We start from the raw sequence: 21,519 nt of genomic DNA on the forward strand, positions 1-21,519 counted from the left end.
ATTAAATGAGTGTAGCAAAGTAAACTTGCAAAACATCACTGCAGTCCATTTCTGTACTACCTTCCATCATGCTGACTCCTTGTAGAGGTTTATTGCTATGCTACTGCTTCTGTGTTCAGAGTTCTGGTTCATTAACTTAAGCAACAGAATACCCAAACAAGCAAGGTAAATTGCTGCCTTTACACTGTCTGTAACCAGACATGGCACATTATTCATTAAGACTGGTCAAGAAACTAAAAAAAAAATCTGAAGTCCAATGTATCAGAGCTGCTTGACAGGATTTATTGGCTGGCTTGGCTCAGCTCTTCAGGCATCTTCTGTGCTGATAACTAATGCCAAAGTCACTGTCCTGATATCTGTTACAAACACATTTCCTATGCTCCTTCTGCCTCTGTTCTTCTGACTGGTTTTGGCTGCTAACCTTTTCAAGCTGGATTTCTATTATCTGGAAGGGGGCAGACCACAGCTCATCTTCTGAAATATGAGTAAAACCCCTGTTTAATTGATAGCTCTGTTCCTGGTGTTGACAGAGTGGGTACAAATTTGGAAATAGAACAGAAAGCTGTAACTTTGTATACTCTAAAATATGCTTGTAAATGTTCTCAGCATTTGTTTTACATAAGAGAGTAAATATACAGTAACTCTTCTATATTGCAATAGAAGAAAACTCTCCAAAACATAAAAGATGCTTCATAATAGAAGTCACACAACAAATCTCAAAAAACTGTCAAAAAAATATATTCATGTATGATTAAAATTATTTTGAAAGTTATATAGCTAGTTTCTTACTCAAATTTTTGATCATGTTGCTGGCTGAGTTTTATAGCTTCCAACAGGGTTTCAACTGCTCGAGATGACTTGTTATTGCCTGCTTCAGTTATCTGGCGTTCTACCTTACCTAAGAAAGAAATATAGAAAGCAGATTTGCAAGATCGTTTTTGGTTTTGTTTGTTTGTTTGTTTGTTTGTTTGTTTGTTTTGTTTTTTTTTTTTTTTGGTAAGACCGGACCTGTTTTTCCCTCCAGGAAAGTTGAACAACATAGTGAATTATCTATTCTCTTCCTGATAAGCAAAATCTTTTACAGCTTGTTTAAAATGTAATGCATGATTCTTGTATAGCACATCACTTCATAGAGCAGCTAAAACAATCAAACATTGGAATCATGACTCCTAACGTAGTGTTCTTAACTAGAAGACCATTGTACATGGAGGAGTTAATGCACAGGCACAGGCCTGTTCTGTGCTGCGCTACACTGCACATAGTGTGGCCTGCAGGCCTCTGCAGTGCCCAGCACATCCCTTAGGCACAGGATAAATGTAGCCAGCTAGCTGTAACAGAAGGGCCTGTTGGCAGCATCTTCTCAGTAGCAGTGATTACACCACCTGCCCTTTCTGTAAAAGTGAAGCAGGAAGTTCTAATGTGAATATGCTTTTTTGTTTGACAGTAGACATGATGAATAGAATTGTTTTCTGTTAAGAAAATCCTTTAACAGCTCAAAAGACCAAGATGAGGCAACATTTCCATAGAGGATCTGCATGTTGTGCTACACCCTAATTAGAAGCACATTCAATACTGCACAACTTGGGGTTCTTGGCATCTGAAGGGACATAAGATTATTTATACTATCCTCTTTTTCTTTGTAGTGTTAACTCCAATAAATGGCAATTTAAAAGATACTTTACAGAGTTTTGAGTGCCTTTCTGGCTGGGATCCTAACAAACCAATGCCTCTCAGTGCAAAACATAATGTCACTAAAATCCAAATGCATGCAAACACTGTGTAATTCATTAGCTTTGTTAAATCATTTAGAAATACTTTCTGAGCCTCTCGTCTCCTTTAGTTCAGACTGATACAAAGAAGCTAATTAGCTTTCTACTGTGCCCTTAATCTCATTGGCTACACCCTTTAATCCCTCATAACATACAGGTGGGAGAAGTTCTACTGCAGTTTTGAAATTATTTGTTGCATAATGCAGCCTTAACTATGCTGGTGTGATACTAAACACAGGAGAGAGATCTGCAGCTAGACAGGGTGTGAAATATTCAAATCTGTTCTATTTTTACAGTTAAATATATCCATTTTAAGAGAGGCCACATACATAGCATTGCCTAGGAAGGCAATCATGATGTACAAACAGGGTTTTAGTACCTATCTCAAAAAGAAGTTCAGCTTCCATATCTAATTTTTTTGTTGCAGATGCTCTGCAAAGTTTCAATGCTGATTCTAAATGTTTGAGAGCATGTAACCATTCCAGTGGATCTCCTCTTGCAGGTGTACAAGATACTTTTTCAGCTAATGTGTGTCCTAAGGAAAAAACAAAACAAACAAAAAAAGACAGTTCTTAGTAAATTATTTAATATAAAACCAATTTATGCAAAAAGAATCAAGTTCCTTAAAACAAGTGCTGTTATGTATTTACTGTTAAAATTCAATTCCCCATAATCTGAGTGATTAATGGATATAAATACAGAACTAGAGTGTTTCACTACTTTATGATGCTATTGAGGTTTACCTGGGCCATCCAAAAGAATCTCAGGCTACACAAATCAACCCTTTTGCAAACTGTGGAAAGACTAGCAGTAAGCCACTTCATAAATTTTTTTCACCTGGAAGTTATAGGGAAAATCTAAACCTCTCCAAGCATTTCCAAATTCCTTTTGTACTAACCAGTTCTACAGGCTTCTTCGATACAGTGCATACCTCTTATACTGTACTCCCCAATATTCGTCTGTATTCATAGGCTCTTCTTCTTAAAAATGTGGATTCAGAAACAGGAACTTGTCAGACATGGCCATTGCTATGAGTGAGTCTGGCCATGCCTGCACTGACAAGCAGTAAAGCACAATAAGGTGGATCTCTAGAGCAAACTGGCTGGTGTTGACCAACTGACAGCCACGGAAGATGCATTTCAGAGTCTTTACTTTGGACTACCTCTATTCTAGTCATAAGGGCTGAATACAAAGTAGCAGTTGAGGTGCACTCTTGTGCTCCTGGAGCATGTCTTCCCAAAAAAGAAACCAGAACACACTGAGGCTGCTCCACAATGTGAAAAAAAAAAATGCAATGAGTGATTTCTAGATGTTCTAGTCCATTATAAGTCAGATATACAGCAAATTAAGTTTAGCAGAAGAAACACGGAGACAATATCCCTTTCCCTATATTTGCTACGCAGCAATAAATCTCAGACGGATCTTAAAGGTTATCTTCTGTTACTGTTCACCATATTTCCAAATTTCTATATAAAGTTATCAAGAAAAGTTGTTAAATTAGAGGGTGACAACAATAACAGACACTATTTATTTTATTGGGATAGAGAATTATCACAATTACTCTGTATGATTTCATATCATTAGTTAGTTCCCATGTAACTCCGTCCAGAGAGATGGAACATACACAGGAAGTTTTCACAGAATTAATGCTTTGTACAGAAATTGGAAAAGTATTGTTAACTTCCACTTTAAAAAGTTTTAATTCCCATTAGTTTCATCAAGCTACAACACCAATATTTAAGCCTTTGTTGATTATAGTTCCCCTAAGAATTGTACCTTGCTTATACACATTGCATGGAGCCAAACAGATATCTACTGTTGATTTTAAAAATTTTATTTGAGTTATGAAAACAATTGATTTACTGCATTCACTTCTGATGCATCAGTTTATCTGCTGTTACATAAAATATTAAAGAAAATTAAAAAAAATAAAAAATAATTGCATTTTTCTTACCAATTCTCATTTTTACTTGGGCGAGCAAGTTGATATGTGGAAAGTAGATATTTTTTGTAGGTAGGACCAGGCAAGTCAATGTACTGTCTTCTACTTGCCATTCAATGGGTTCTCCACAAACCAAAATCTATGAAAACAGTATGCTTTGTAAAATCAAGCAAATTAAATATCAGTTTGAAAAGGTAAGTTAGGTATTGCAAAGCCCTAGAACTCAAATGTGTCTTGTAAAAGAGCACTAGAAAAGGGGTTGATACTCCTAAACTCCTTTACTTCACTTTGTACTTGTGTTTGCAGAGGAGTCGGGTAGCAAACAAACCGTTGCAATAAATTCTTGATCAAATTCATTAATGTTAGGCTTCGGTTTCTGAAAGCAAACTCCCACAAATCAGTCTTTAAGAAATAGACCTCCCAAGTAACCTGAGCCCTAGAAAGAAACTGTCATTTCTACAAAGAAATCTGACATCCAACAAAGGCCAGAAAAGAAGAAGAAAATAACATGCATGGAGCAGTCAAACTTTCATTCATGGAAATAAGGCAATAAGGACATGCTGTAAAGTGTTAAGTCTCTTGAAGTCTGGCAGGTCTCACAAGTGGAAGTTGAATCTGAAATGATTCATATGATTCTTTATTACTTGGGGGAACAAATATTTAAATGGGTTAAACTTCTGTGTTAGGAAATAGGAGGAAAGAATATGATCCAAAAGCTTTTCTTTATAAACTGTATCAAGAACAGGAAGAGACTGCAGAAGTCTGCTTTTGAATCACCAGACAGGTAAATGGCTTACTACCATGCATTCCTCTCACAGATTTCATGTCTTCAGATTTATTATTTTAATTGCATATTTAAATTTTTAATGGAAATTATTTCTTCATACTGATTGTAATAATCTGTCAATCTAAAACATCATAAACAATACGCTACTTTATTTAGATTTTCTAATTCACATTATTCTGAGTTTAGATACAAAGCTAAATTCTTAAAACTTGGATACTCAAGAGTTAGGAATTTTATGAAATGTACATCCTCCCTGAGGTGCTGAGTATGAACGTATCCCTCATGTCAAGTGGGAAAAGTGAGTGTTCCACATCTCTTTAAAAGCCAAACTACTTATTTCAGTTTTCACATATGGATGTACATGTAGCAAGTAGTTAGTATTTTTAAACTGTATGAAAATACCAGACTACATACATGAGTATGCATAAATAAGTTTGGTAAAATTAATTACTTCTTTACATTATATAATCTAGGGAAAATTGAAGTGATCAATTAATAGGAATAACCCTTTTTAATAAATTGTTAAAATAGCTTCCATAGTAGATCATTAAGATTGTTGGAAGGATTTGCAAATGTTGTGTAAATCACCAATATATACTCACTGCTTTAATGGTAAGCTCATGTGCCAAAATTAGTAAGTTTAATGGTTCCACTGCAGAAGAGCAATGTTCTATACCCTCTTCTGTTTGCCATGTTAGTATGTCTGCCAGCAGAAGCATACTTTTCACAAGAGTCATAGAAGCCGGAAGGGAAATAAATGTATCCTCTTGGAGTAAACTGATGGCATTCTGTTTGGACATAGATAACATAAACCACAGTAGTTACTACTTTTGCTGTCTATTTATGAGGACAAATCACACAAAGTGGAAAAAAAATCTATTTTAGAGGCACTATTTCAAGCTTATTTAATGCTGGCATCAGCTATTCTGACTATGCGAAAAATGCATCAAAGAAAAGTGAACAGTTTCTCCTTTGTGCTCAAACCTGCAAAAGAAGTTTAATGCCTGCCACGGGACGTTTTTCTTGCAGATCAAGAATAGCAGCTTGCACCATCATTTCAGCCTGTGTCTCAACATCGCCAAAGGCTTCTGCCTCTAGTATTACTTCTTTTATCACACTTCTGCGTTCAGCCACATCATTTTCTAAAATAAGAAGATGTATGAATAGTAAAAATATAATAGAAAAGACTTCATGGTATCTTTTACCATTCTTAAGAAGTCACTTCCACACTAAAAAGTCACAGAACATCTGACATTACAGATTCCACATTTACCATTTCATCAATTCTGTGCCAAATTTACTTTAAAAAGAGAAGACACTTAGTTTTTAAACTGCACTTGGTTTAAGTTCATCCAAATACATTCCTTATATGTAAGCCACCAGCATAAGTAATTAGATTTTGTAGATCAGATGTCATTCTCACCCATAAAATATATTCTACATAGTCAAAAATCTGACCATAGTTATCACTCCAAAATAGTAACAGCCTTTACAGGAATTATCCAGAAGAGATTAAATAAGAGTTAGACAACAGACCTAGATTGTGATTTTGATACTTATGCGATCGTCAGAGTTTATACTAAATTCATAGAACTAAGGAATGAAAAATATTCATAATCAAACTGCAATAAATGTATTTTGTAGTATTTCCCTTAAATTCTTAAAAAAAAAAGAGAATCGGGAACATTTTTAGGAAATATATAGGAACATTTCATTTATTGGAGATACAAAAAGTGAAAAAAAAAGTTTTGAGACTTCTAAAATAAGAAACATGTAACAACAGGTTTTTTTAAAACAACCGTACTTAATTACACTAGAACATTTGAAACTTTTTCACACACAAGTGATTTATCAAAGGATAATGATCATTAAATAAAAATTAATATAATACTTTGTGTTTACATGCTGTAGGGAGAGATTGTATTCAGCACTATATCTTCCCTATTGCATTGGATTAATTTAATACAAATAATTGTTCAGTGATAATACAGCCCCAGAACTAATCTTAATACTTTTCATTTATGAATAAGAATTGAGTCTGAATAGGCTCACTTGCCTATCAAAAAAGTCCAAAAGTCTAAACCAAAAAAGGGTAATACCTTCCATATCACCAATGCCATGTATCTGTGTTACTAGCGCAGTCACTAACATTGTATAACACTTCAACCACAGATGTACATTCATATGATCTTGTGCTGTTATACTGTGAGGCAGTCGGACATCTTCAATGTAAGAGTTCTAATAATTTCCAAAAGCAAGAGAAATGTTACTTTCTGAGTCAACTACTTTACTACAAACAAAGCAATAGGGCAGAATCAGTCTAAACCAAATCAAATCAATACAAATATATTACAAATAACAACATAATTATGATCAGATTATAACCTTCAATTATAACCTAATTTGAAGGATAGATATATATTTTCTTAATAACAGTAGGACATTTATTATTAAACTTTTAATCTATACAAAAAAAAAGAATTGTAACAAATTAAATTATTTTTTATGGGAGAGTCTATAAATATATCCATATGCTAAATGTGTCATAGAGAATAATTCTAAAAGCTTGGACTTTATTCCTCTCAAGCATGAACATTACACAGAACTCTAAGGCATATAAAAGTCTAATTGCAGAACAGGATCAATATCAAGTTCTGGTACCTCACTAGTGGTTAGAAAGAAATTTTAAATTTTTGATTTCTAGTTTTTAGTGTTTCTGGTGATTAGGAACAAATATTAATGTAATATAGTACTGAAAGTGTTTGGGAGAATTCTCAGCTCAATTCCCTGTGCCATCTTCACATATTATAAACAGTCTTTCTATTACTAAAATTCTAGAGTCCATATTCTAGAGATTTATACCAGCAAGAAGTAAATGGACTGCACTACCTGTGTTCTACTTATACAAAAAATCATCATGAATGGCTTGCATTGACGCAAATGAGGAAAGAAAAATAGCCATAACTCAGTTACTGGCTACAGAGCAGTCCTAAAAAAATGTAGGAGTAAGTGCAGAAAGACAGAAGACCCTGATATTCAACACAAACAAAATAATTACACTTCATGCAAGAAAGTCCAGTCTCGTTATGTGTGTTACAGAATCTGGCCCCATGGCTCAACTGTTCTGTCCACGTGACTCAGTTTGACTTACTGTGCAGTCAACACGGGTTCTCTACATTGGTTTTCCAAAGTATAGGTCAGTATCCCTATGTGTTAGACAACAGAAGTTAGCTGAAATTTAGCTAAATTTGGAACACAGCAATGATGTGCACTGGTTGGTCTCGCTCTTTGAAAGAGGATACGCTAAAGCAGGTTTTCAATCAAAAAATCTAGAATACCTTAACTGAATAATACAAGATTTTCACTCGATAGCTACTTTTTCCACTTTCTGTTTGTTTGGGGTTTTTTTTTAAAAAAAAGGAGATTTTCAGTGCTGCCATTTGAGAGTATACAAATAAAAACTGTAATTCCTAACCACATACAAATTAAAATGATTATAGACATATTGAATATACTATAGTCAAGCACGTATTTGAAGCATGTCATACATCATCTTCTCCCCAGGTTAATGGTGACCACATAATGCAGATGACTGCTACGTCCTAGTATTCTGAAAATCACTCAACCCTCAAAACAAGACTTCATGTACTAAGAAACAATAGTTTAAAACAAATATCCACACATACCGAACACCCACTTTCATCCTTTTCTTCCCGAAAATGTGTCACTTCCATCCTAAAAATTCTTGCATCTTGGAGAAGTCGAATTGCAGAGAAAGCCAAAGCAACACTGTGATACAGAACAATATTATTTAAAAAAAATACTAATTATATTTGCCATTTTATGCTCTTATTATAATAGATAAACACCTCTGAGGTAGTCAGAAATGAAATATCAGCAGTTACCAATTTTTGCTTCAGTAGAAAAAAAATACAGTCAGACTATATTCTGAATTTGTAGGCACTGCAGTATGAAAGTGAGAAAACAGCAGTAAGCAAAAAAGTTTTGCCTGTAACAGACATAGCCTGATAATAATGGATAAGCCAAGATATATCATATTCTGTTGAAGAGATTAAAACAGAACTCCACTATAACTTTCAGTTACACATATATGTCTTACAGGATGAGCTTTTAGAAGTTGGAACATGTAAAAATACTGGAAATGACAAAATATATCAGGAGAGTTCTGTATCTTATTCACAACTAGAGAGGTAAGAACACACCTTCCTCCTTAAAGCCTTTCCAGGCTATATATTAATCCTTCTGTTAAATCCACATGATCAAATACTCACAGGATCTTGGTAAACACCATCAACCAAAAATTGAGCCAGGTTCCATCCTGGCAAAACCTCATCAGTAAGCAATCACATGGCACTGAGTCTACTGCCCCCCACCCCCACTCATAAATACTTTTCTGGAGTTCACTCCAAACAGCATCTAGAAAGATACAGACACTATTAGGACTGGTACAGCACTCAACCCCACATTTCAAAAAATTGTGAGTTGGGGTTGCTAGATATTGTCAGGTTTCTTAAAATATTAGCTACTAGGTTTTTTTCCTTTTTATGCTGTCTTTTTAAAGCTTTTGGATACACTGTTCAATTTTCATGACATCTATAAAAATGTGTATTTATAACAGCAGACTTTGTGAATACAATTATCTTCATGATATGAAGACTCTTGCAAAACCAACATAGGGAGAAAATCTTTTTCACAACTGGATTTGTTGCCCAAGGAACACACTACTCAAAATATTCTGAGAGCTGCCAAAACCTATGTCTCACGGTATTAGTTTTCCATCTCTAATTGCACATTTTCCCCCACATCTGTAAATCTCAACTTCCCTACCTCTTCTGTAAAACATTTTGGGGGTTGATTTCTTTTTTTTTACAATTCTACTTATTGTCTACCCACTGAATCATGCTTTCCTAATAAAGCAAAAGTACCTGAGGGTACACCTGGACCACTTCTTAAAAGATTTTTCAGCAGGTTGTTAAAAATGTATAACCAAAATTCTCATCTATGCTGTCTTTTTACATATTCTCTTTACATAGAGACTGTCTGTTATGAAGTAAAAGAAAAACAAATATTTATGAACACCTTAAGTCCTTTTTACAATGCCAGAACACTGTAAAGAGCTTATAATGCAAGAGAGATTCAGGCTCTGTGTGAATTTACTGCTTCTGAGAAGTTCTAGACTAATTGTTGTAGAGGCAAAGTTCTTGATTCATGCACAAAGCAGTCAGAAGAACAGCTGCACTACTCTGAAATTGCTCACATTATTCTGCCAACATGCATCTAACCACAGGATGGATAACCTCCAGAGATAAGAGGGTAGTTAAAGTCTTCCTGTCATTCTGTTTCTATCCTGCTTGCTGTTTCTGTGATGCAGACCTGGATGGATTACACCAATTCAGCCCAAATAGACCCCAAAGTAACAATGAGAATCAAAACTGTTAATATATTGCCTTTCAGTTCTCAGAAGTCAATCCTTATGAATCTCCATCATCCCTTTATCTCAGTTTTATTCAACAAAATGAAACCAGAATAAATCAATGTTGAATTTGATGATAACCTTCTCTCTAACAATGGAAAAGACAAAACAGAATTTGCTTATGAAAGCAAAACAGACAGTAAGGATAATGCAATGAAATACCCCAACTGCTTTTCTTTCTTTTTATTAAGAAGAGTTTTCCCCTGAAACCAGGCATCAAAGTTAAAATTACAGCAAAACCTGACATTTTTTAAAACACTGTTTGAGATGCTATAGCTAACATTTCTAAAATAAGCTGGAGAAGGTGCAGCACCCAAGAGTACAGGCTTTTAAGAAATATTAACCTAACTTCCTGAGCACCACTGCTGCCAGTTAACTGATGTTGTCAACATATAGCAATTCTGAAAATGAGGCCATTTTTACCTATATGCTAATATATAAACTTCATGACTACAATGTAGACCACAATTCCAAAGATTCATATATGTATTGTTTTAAGCAGTAACGTATTCACACAAACAGACAAGCATATATTTGGGTAATTAGAAAGCTCACATATTTAGGGGGACACCATGTAAGTACTCTCCTTGAGATCGACGGAGTTAGTCCTATACATAAACTTACTCCGAGGCATAAATTTTTTGCAAGGTAGAAGCTGTAATGTAGAAGCTTCCCTTGATGAAATTTTTGTGACCCTCTTCTGCTGTCAGCTAGAGTGATGTGTCTATATATTTCCCTTGACAAAATACACATCCTTTTATCAGCTGAATCAGAAAGTGACAAGATGATCAAAATAGGAAAGTACAGCTGACTATAACAATTTCACCACTAAGTCATTTTGCCAAAGGAAAAAAATGATGAATTTCTGTAATATCATGCAAAGTTTGATTTCTGGGCTGGCAGGCAGGAAACATTCAGCTGTCTGAAAGAATGTTTCATTTCTATCTCGGGCAGATATATCAGCAGTTTCCATGGATGGCATTTCAATAAAGTTGTGACACAGGTTAAAAAAACCCAAACCGTTGATTTGTTTGTTGGTGTTTTGTTTGTTTTGTATTCTTTTTTCCTGCTATCTGACCACTATCAATATATAAGGCCCATTAAACACACATCAAAAATTTGAGAGTCCCAAAAAATGATCCATTAAATGCTTGACATCCATTGGAACCCTTGATACTCTAAAAAAGTTTCTTCCGCCTATAAGGAGTTATAAGCCAAGAGAGAAACTACACTGTATGATATAAAAAGAAAGGTCCTGCATTGAAAACGCCTTGCATACTGGAACCACTTTAGCAGGGTGAGAATGTTTGGGTCAGAACTCTACTAATAAAGGTTTTAGCAAGCCTAGTATCAAGCTAAACAGGGTTTATACACACAATATTTCATAAGTCTGTGTATTGGTCCTCAGTTACTAATATAATTTTATAAAATCCACATGGCACTCAAAGGCACGATGAGGTCACTGTCCAGTGACTTGTTGTTTTCTCTTTGACAAATTTATGGTAAATTAATCTAATTCAAAAGGCACTGAAGTAGATTAATGTTTCATGATGAGAAATGTCCACAAATAGCCTACGAGTTCTTATTTCACATCTTCACTAATGACATTACTACTAAATTATTACAGTCCTAAAACCAGAACTTCTGGAAACTTGTATCTTTGAAAATAACATAAACAAAACCCAGGTTAAAGACCATGATGCAGTACTCTTACTGTTTTCAGTTCAGCAGTCTATACAGCACAGTGAAGTTCCTGTTATTTTTTTTTTTATTGCTGTACCATAGCAGCTAAATAGGAATTGTGCTACTTAAAGGCTATCTGATTTGGAGGCTTGTTTATTCACCTAAGACACCTGAGAGAAGGAAGATAGTTTGCTTTCGGCCTAGAAGAAATGATTTATTTTTTGTTAACTAGGTAAAAAGGACAAAAAAATTGAGACTGGTTTATCTTTTAACCTGCTGAATCACCTACTACTTCATCAGGAAGAATGTCACAGCAATCTTCACCAGTATTCCAATAATTTTAAAATGTTAATTTTGCTTTTTGCTTAGTGCTTACTATAATCTAAGATTTACTGTAATAATTTTGGTGTGTTTAGTCAGATTAGACCTAACATAAATTAGAAATATTGATTACATTCTACCTAATCTCAGTATAGTCTGGCAAGTGACAGTGCTACACCTCTATATGCTGCATCTCCAGTTAACAGTTTGTATCCTTATAGATTTTTCAACCTAATAGAAAATTAGATACAAATAACTTGACACTAATCAAAATGACTCATTGTTAACTAGCTGCTTTATACAAATTAATTTAAAGTTACAGATATGCTAAACAGAAGAATCCTCCTAGCTGAAAGATCAAAACAGTCTTCAGAATTTAACAGCTACAAAGAGTTAATATATTTCTGTATGCCCCATATATTCAAAGAACAACACAACTGTAATTTCATTAAGTTCTCAAAAAGAAATCAGAACCTCAAAAAAAATAACAGAATTTGGAAATTGTAACTTGGAGAAAATATCTCCAGATCATGTAAATACAACAGTATTTTACACACTGTCACTAACAGTATAATCAATGCCTGCTAAAATCTATTCTGTTAAAGGTTACAGCAATGCTTTTTAATCAAATCAATTTAAAAAATATAATTTTAACATTTTTATTTTACACCAACAAGTACATCAAGAGGAAATATTATTTTAGGAAAGTAACACAAGGCACTCTAGAACAAAGTAGAATTCAGTAGTTCAGAGATAACATCAGTGCTCTGCTGTCTACTTATGTTAAATTATAAAAAACAAATTACTTAAGATTTCCAAATTTTTACTTTATCAAAAGCAGTGAACATTTTTCTTTGTTTTAGTATAACATTGTATCACAAAAAACACCTCACAGGGTAATCATAGGCCAATAACTGATGATTTTTTAAAAAGTAAAATAAAGCAATAATGAAAAATGAAATGCCAGGGTAGCTTAGATTTGTAGCTATACTAGTGGGGTTGTTATGGCTGGTTACTAAAATTTAGAATGTTAATGTGGTCATAAAGGATTCAAAGACAAAATTGCTGAATATTTTTTTTAATCTCCTGTAATCAAGGCTGTGCAACTTAGCATTAACAATATTACTTACCTTAAAGCTGCTTGATGCCTTTGCTGAGAAATAGCAGCAAGCTGAAGTTTGGCCTCAATAAGAGCCTCTAAATCTTCAGCAGAACACAGAGATATCTCCCCATCATATTTGTCCTGTATGTTCTGCACAAGATGGCTAAGACTTTCTTCAGCTTCTGTCAATAAAATCCCCTAGAGAAGAACACAGCATTGTATGATTTCAAAAAATAATGGAAGAAATAAATAATTTATTTAATGGAAGAAATAAAGTATTTTATTCTGTTATAGCCTACTATCACTGAACCCTAAAATAAATCAACATGAATACAATATGCCTTTTCTATAAATAGCAGGAGGGGTTAATTTTGCTTTTATCAGGTTTACAGATTCACTGTGCTGAAAGCAGCAACATCTTAACCGTCTCCGTATTATTGCAATTTATGCATAACTACGTATTTTAAGGCTTAGCAACATTCCTCAGTAATTCTTCATTCTTTATGTTATAGCTATACTTGATAATTTTATACTACTTACTGTGCTTAGTAATTTTAAACAATAAAATATGATAAGAAGACACAACATTAAAGATGCTGCAAGAAACATTACATTCTTTTCTATCTATAATTTGACAGATCCTTGAGTGCAGTATCTATCCTGAAAGTTCAACTGTAATTTACAGTCTTTCTGACAAGAAAAGCTGCAAGAAGCTGTGGAAACTAAGTCTAAAAGAAAGTTAATTTTAAATGAAATCTCAGTCACGGAGCTTTCAGCAGAATTCAAAAATAATTCAAAGGTTTATACTATGCAAAATCTTTTTTGACCAGTTTCTCAATGAATTGAGAGTTCTATTTTAAAAAAAAAAAAAAAAAAAAAAAAAAGAATTAAATGGTTAAAGAAAAATCAGAAGGGTAAGAAATATATCATCTCTTAAATGAGCCTCATTCAAATTAATTTAATATTTCTATTTTAGCTCTTTTCAAGATGTTGTTTTCAAGTTCTTTTCAAGCTATACTAACACTTTCAAGTTTCTAGTGTATGGCATACATCAATTGCCATACAAAGTCACCCTCCATTCCTCCACATGTATTCTGTGCATTCCTTTGTAACAATGGCCAAAAGTAGATACTTCTAAAGTGGAAGACCCCTCTGAAAAAAAGAATAGATCAGCCCTCTTTTTGGTCTTTTTGTGATGTGAAACTGCCAATCATGAAGCTTACAATTAAACAAAACAAAACAAAAACTAAAACCAAAACCAAACAAAACCCCTTCAAAGAAAGACGCTGATAAGCTGTGGTGTGTTTTCTTCAAAACAAAGTATCAGAAAGAGGAACATGAAAAATTTGAGACATTTCATATATGGTAGAGAATGGTTTTCTATTTATTTATAGAGCATACTCCCCTATCAAAGAGTCTGACATGTTCTACAAGTGCCACCCTCTGAAAGGGATGATTTTATTCTTTAAATCCCTTTCAGTCTTTACCTTCGTTGTTGAAACAGTCATACTGAGATCTGATTGTGACAATATTCGCTACGGAGACCATCTGAAAATCTGCACCAAATCACCAAGACTTAATGTATGGCTAGTGAGATTACAATCAGATTAGAAACAGAAATTTCTAGTCATGCCATCCTCCCATCATAATTTCTGTTACATTGAAAGCACTAGCAATATTTTTGGAACAATCCACAGTTTCTTAAGCCTTTTGTCCTAAAATCCCCAAGTACCTTCAGCATAGCCGTATTTAATTCATCTTTACAGTCAACAAGCTGCACCATTGTGCTTCTCTGTTCCTGTTGTCTTGAATTCTTATCAGCATCAGCTGTCAAATACATTTCAGATGAAATTTCAGATAACTCACAAAACCAAAGCATTATCAGTAATTTGAAGAATATCCCGTTTTTCTCTACTTATAATTGGAACTTTCAATATCAAAGTAAGTGAGGAAGAATGGAATACAGCTATAATGTTATTTGAGATAATAGCTAAAAAAACCTTGAAAAATCTTAATGCTTATTATTTCATTAATGACTGATTTTTCCAGCAACATTTAATATGAATATTATTTATAATATGACACATTAATGCATATGCAGTTCAAAGTGAAAAAAATATAGTTGAAACAAGTTGTAGAATAAATGTGCTTTTCCACCACCCTTATAATTACCTTTCACACTTGATGCTGAAATTCTGCTTGGCTCCGTCAAGCTGTTATCATCAACAGAATAGACATGTTTTTCCACTTTTTCAGGTATATTATTTATTGTGGCAGAAAGGCAAATGATGAAATGCATTTTGGCTAAGGTTAATTTATTCATAATTTGTTGGTTGCACAGTGGCACCATTGTTAAAGACAAACTCCAATTAAATATGTCCTCCAGTACCTACAAGAAAGTTAACAATTGGGACTATGAAATTACATATTTTACATTTTTTTTGTTCAAGGCATATTCTGCTTATATTAATAATGATGTTTTTCAATAGTTAACATAAATAATATTAGTAATATGCTCTTAGTCATTATGAAAGAGTTGCTGTTTTCCTTTCCAAACTTAATTCACCACTTAGTAGCACTTGTTACAGCCTCAGTATCAGTTTTCCAGTAGAAGGTGAATCTATGAAATAATAGCTATAACTCTGTGTAAGTTCTAGTTTTCTGCATTGTTCATAGCACTAAGGTGATCACAAAAAATATGTAGGTAAATCGGTAGTTCAGAAATTTCATCTCAGAGGAAACTATGTTGTTACAATTCACCTAACTATAAAAGTTAAGCAAGGAAAAAAATTCTTGTATCAGATCATTCTAGTGTATTTCACAGAATCTTTTTGCTATTCATTATAGCATCCTTGTTCTATCTTGTGTTTAATATTCTCACTTTAGATTAATAAATTTAGAAGTTGAAAGTCTACACAGCTTTGCCAAATCATAAGAATACCAATAAGAGCCCCTATGGACTGTGAAGTGTTCAAATCAAAAGCTCAAGATAAAGCACAACTTCAAAATAAATCTGAGACTAGTGAGATCACAAGCTGTCAAGATAGGCATCTCCTTTCTGTCTTCTAATACCAACTGTTATAGGAGACATACAAGCTTACTGTAAACAAAAGGGAGAAAAGTGGAGAAAAAAAAGTGGATTTTTTCTACTTTATCAATTTGTTTTTACGGTACAGCTTCTTTTCCACATTCTGATAACATTTATCCCTACTGGTTCAATGGATCTGTGGCAAGGCAAATGAAAGAAAATTATTAAAACTGAAAAACAACGAAGAAGTTATTGATGAAAATGTGTGATTTTAATTACAATGAGAAATAACTGTTCATTAACTAGTTTACAGATTTATCTTCTTTTTTTTTTTTTTTTATTCCAGAAAAACCCCAATCTGAATTAGGACAAATCTATGAAGACAGTGAAGACAGCTCTGACTGACAGAAATTATAAGGCTAGATGACTGATGTTCTTGGTATTTTAGCAGGATAAACACCAGAACCTACATATCACAACAAAACCTGAATAATTCTACTAGAAGGCTTTGCACAGATAAGTCACACATTTCTACAAATCAGACCTCCCATCTGAAAAATGGTGATAATGGTACTTGCCTCTCCCTTGAGAGGTCAGACACAAAATTAAAAATTTAGGAAATGGTAAACTGTTGAGGAGAATATGTTTTCTATTTGCTGCTTTTTAGTAATAACATTTATATTTTCTGAACCAAATAGTCTCTAACTGATGCCAGAGAAATAAAGATTTTTTTTTTTTACCTGTAAATTTGTAACAGTCAGGAGAGATTTTGAGGAGTCAAATTCCTGCAAGGCCTGCAAAATGGACAAAACCAAAAATAAGTAATGTGTTACAATATGCAAATAAAATAAGTGAGTTAGCAGAGCAGTGGACAAATGTAGTACATTTCCAACTATACTTTGAGGTCTCTGAAAATACCAACAATTAGGTAGCTTCTATGGTTTTTACATTTCTGAACCTAAGACCCAAAACTAGACCTACACCTCCTATGCCATTTGCTAGGATTCTTCGACTTGAAGCAATGTGAGAAAAAGGCATAAATCTACAAAAATCCTTTTCCAAACTGTAGGAGCTCTATAGATGCCAACCATCAAACGCCTTTATGCTCTTTACATTTCTGAATCCCAAACCTAACTCCAGACTTAGCACATGCCTTTTCTAATATTCACCAGACGACAGATCTGTGAATTGAACAAAAACAAGAGCTACAAGTCAAGATCAACTTGAGACCTCAGCCTCCTTGAGGGCTCTTAAAACAACTATTTATTTGCTTATATGTGCTTCAATTTTCTGAACCCTAGCCCTAATTCCAGTCCTTGCTCAAAGCCCTTTTGCCTTTTCACCAGGAGACAAATCAGTCTACTGAGGGGAAGAAAAAGGCAGAGGTAAGGATCATTTCCAGCTGTCGTCATAACTGAGAGCTCTACACACAACTGTCACTTGAGTTCTATGTGTTTTTTATTATTTCTTTTATTAACTCTAAACTCCACATGTAGCTCTCTATCGTCCCTATCATTCCCTGGAACATTGGTCCCTCTTATTCTGAGAGCTGTGCAAAAGTCCAGCAAGCACTCAGTTTCTACATGAGTCACACCCTAACCAGAGACCTAATGCCGAACCTCCTCTGCCATTCACTCAAACACTTATCTGTCAACCCAGTTAGAAAAAGCCAAGTGACAAATCAACCAGACCTCACCCTAACTCAGTGAGCTCTTCAGATAATATACAAATTAAGAAAAGGAGTTAAAGAGGCATTTTAACCTGACCATCATCAGTAAGGAGGAAATACATTCTCCTGTAGCCATGAATAGGGAAGCTTTGCAGCATCAGCGAGGAGCTGATAACTCTTTATGGTTCAAACTTGTGAGAATGTAATGTAGCTTGTGCTCTAAGAAAATCACTAAATTTCAGTTTCTTATCTTCCCATGCAGTTAGTATGAAAGTGTCATTGGCAAATTAAGAAGGTTACCATTTTTGATAAATATTTTAATTATACTTTTTTTTAAGTTCACGTTTCATTTAAAACCTAGTACCACTGCAGATTATTCTAGGAGGTGTGCTTGGCCATAATTCTGTTTTTTTAAATGTAAACATTTGACATCCTATTATAAATGTCATTGTAATTATTCCCTTATTAATTAGCTTAGACATTGATTTGTTGGCTATTGCCAAAAAAAAGATACTGCTGCTCTGTGCTGGTTATAGCCATTGTGAGGCTGCAATGTAAGGACAGTCAGGCCACAGCCTGGCTGAAAACTCCCTCTCAGGGTTTGGTGGGGTGGGAAGGGGGAAATTTCCCTTCAGATCCGTTCCTCAAATTCAATTTGCTCTGTAGTGCCAGCTTTACTGTCTACAACACAGGATAAGGAAACCAAATGTGAAGTCATGGAGGTGGATTAGGAATTCCTTCAGCACCAGCAGCCTGAATTTATCACCAGATTAGAAATATCATCCTATTGCATGTATAGAATGTGGTTTAACAATCAGGTTAAATCCATGCTGCTGTCAAAACGGGTGTCCCTACCTGTCCCACTAGTCTTCTATCACATGTTCAGTCAAGTTCCCTTGTGCTGGCACACATACTTTGACATGGGGTGACACCTACCCAAAAGCACCACTCAGATAAGGGAGACCTTGATTACATCCATCCATCAATAATCATTAGATTTTTTTGGTATGTGCTTGGAAAACAAGGAACAGCTACATGATTGTTATGGGTGAGGCTTGCCTAATAGCTCTGGACTGCATCTACCTGCCCAGCTGTATGCTCACAGGTAAGACAAAGAAGCTGTCAGTTGTTAGCAGCTTGATGACCTTGTAGTACATTAGTGATCAAGGTAAGATCACTACTTGGCTTTAGACATGGAAAAAAATCAGAGAGATTGATCTGAGGTGACCTGAGTGTCAAGGCTTTGAGGGCACCAATCACTCTTACTGCCCAGCATCTCCTGGGGCTTCCCCCACCCTGCCCATGGCCCTGTGTCAGCCCCCGAGGCCATCAGCCCTGCCCCAGCAACACCACGACAGGACCAGTCTCCAGCTCCCCACAGCCCTGCCCTGCCACAGGCCCCCCATGCCAGGCCCACCCATGGGCTCAGATCCAGACCCAGCCTTGGCCAGTCCTCACGGCCCTGTGCAGCCATCCTGGAGCTGTGTCTGAGCTCGGTTCTCCTTGCCAGGACTGATCCTGACCCCCACCTGCAGGCTGATGTCCTGGCCCAGCCTCAGCCTGTCCCCAGCCCCACAGAGGTGCCCAACGCCCTGGGCTGGGGGCTGCTCCAGCTGCCCCTCAGCTGCCCTGCTCCTGGCTGGGACAGTGGGAATTCTGCCATTAATGGGGCAAGAACTCTGTCCATATTTTTTATGTCTACTTATGAAATCACACATTATTTTTGCAACAGTATTATCTGCAGTACTCACTCTATAACATAGAAAGCACATATGTTGCAAAAATTATTCTCATTCCTGTTGTTCAGTGATGGAAATTAACGTAATTCAATGCCTACTAATTGACCTGAGTATTAAAAGAAATTTCAGAATATTTTAGGAATGTGTAATAACTTAAAGATGTGGAGTATGTGCAGTTGCATTAAGAGAATTGAGTGTTATAGTTTGATGTTTTACTTTATTGGTGTTTACCTCCATTTGTTCAATTTTTCTGTATCCTGCAGGTATTTTCCATGGAATTCTCTCTCCACGGTTAAGCAAAGACAGTTCATGAAAAGCCTCCGTAAAAAATCCTATATCTGTAAGTACTTTAATCTGTGAAAAAAATAACAGAGCCTTCAACTTAAATAATTTTCAGTTATTATTTTTGCTCAAAATAAAATGTATTCAAAGGTAATTTTCAAGTAGATTTGGCTACTAGAATAGTACAATGATGGAGAATGTTCTTCAATGGAAATAAATCTTTTACATTTTATAGTAAATAACTGAAATCCCAAAGGTGGGTCTTTCACTTTTAAAAATAACAATGAAAAAAAAAAAAAAAACAAAAAACAAAACATATCCTTCAAAATCTTGATTCTGTGAACGGAAAAGAACTTAATCCATCTGGATAGAGCTTTGAGTCTCAGTCCAAGATCACTTCCTTATCAAAATCTGTTTCATAGTACTTACTCATCTTAGTCTCCTAGTACTCAGCTACTCTCCCTACCCCATATCAGCATTTCCTGAAACTACCTAAAACCAGTAATCCTTCAACTCTTACTAAAAGTTAGGTTCCTTTAAAAAAAAAAAAAGGCGATTAAAAAAAAAAAAAAAAAAACCAAAACCAAACCAAGAAGCAAATTATTGTATGAATTAGTGAAATGATGAATGACAGAAGTCTGTTCCCAGAAGTCTGACAACCTGGTTGCACCATGACACTGATAACAAATCCAGAAGTGAACATTGTGGACATAAAATCATTTATATTTTCCACTTAAGAAAACATTTAAAAGGATGATGGAACAAGATCAAAAATACCAAGTAAAAAGTTTGGATCTAAGAGGGAGGGACAATCTTATGTTCCTATCTTTAAGGAGAATGCTTGTTAAATGGAGAGTATAAAGAAATGATTGAAGTACTTAACAGTCTTTATAGGACATTAACAGTAAAACTATAAATAACTCCATATTCTACTAAAATTGAGAATATAAATAATAATTCTACTTAGAAAGTTGTCCTATTTTACAATCTGTTGTGCTAAGAAACAGTAAGCAACAGCTGAACTTTAAAGCTTTACTTTTCATAGGAGTGATATATGAAGAAATATTAAATCGACTAAATTTAACAAAGAAATTAAAATTTTATTTGAAATACAATGTGCTGTGGTAAAAAGAAAGTTTGATTGATTACCTTGAAGATTCTTCCTTCAATACATTTAGCTGGGTCTTTACAAATCTCAGAAACAATGTATTGGTATAACGTGAATAATGGTAGAATCTGAAGGAAAATATTAGGTCATCTAGTTATAAATGTCATAAAGGGTACAATTACAGAAATGTACATTGCAATTATATACCACAAATATACAGATAATATAGAAGTACTGCTTTCACTGCCACATACCACCACTATTTCTCTTAAGCTCTATGAAAGATGAATATGTTAAAAAATTCTTCAGCTTGCTAAAGCTAACGCCTTACACTATCCTGTATGTGATTCACAATATAGAAAGTTGTTGTGGTTTGAGCCTGGTCAGCAGCTAAATGCCACACAGCCGCTCACCCACCCTCCCCCCACTTGGGAATGGGGAGGGAATCGGAGGGGCAAAGGGAGACTCGCGGGTTGAGATAAAAACAGTTTAATAATAGTAACAGAATAATACACTGACAGCAATATCAGCAGGTAATGTACAATACAGCTGCTCACCAGCCGCCGACCAACACCCACCTGCCCCCAGCCAGCAA

General features: G+C 34.8%; 1 protein-coding gene across 1 annotated transcript in view; it reads right to left on the reverse strand.

Annotated features, from left to right (window-relative positions):
* The window catches only part of CFAP54 (cilia and flagella associated protein 54), a 115,938-nt gene that overhangs the window by 16,982 nt on the left and 77,437 nt on the right, over positions 1-21,519 (reverse strand). Inside the window, 13 exon segments of the mRNA XM_042793417.1 lie at positions 790-898; positions 2,149-2,304; positions 3,724-3,850; positions 5,101-5,286; positions 5,483-5,640; positions 6,598-6,736; positions 8,185-8,287; positions 13,127-13,296; positions 14,831-14,925; positions 15,271-15,487; positions 16,867-16,920; positions 19,766-19,888; positions 20,966-21,052. Coding sequence (XP_042649351.1) covers positions 790-898; positions 2,149-2,304; positions 3,724-3,850; positions 5,101-5,286; positions 5,483-5,640; positions 6,598-6,736; positions 8,185-8,287; positions 13,127-13,296; positions 14,831-14,925; positions 15,271-15,487; positions 16,867-16,920; positions 19,766-19,888; positions 20,966-21,052 — 1,724 coding nt within the window.

This window comes from Tyto alba, unplaced genomic scaffold, assembly GCF_018691265.1.
Source record: "Tyto alba isolate M040663 unplaced genomic scaffold, T.alba_DEE_v4.0 Super-Scaffold_2, whole genome shotgun sequence".
Classification (NCBI taxonomy): domain Eukaryota; kingdom Metazoa; phylum Chordata; class Aves; order Strigiformes; family Tytonidae; genus Tyto; species Tyto alba.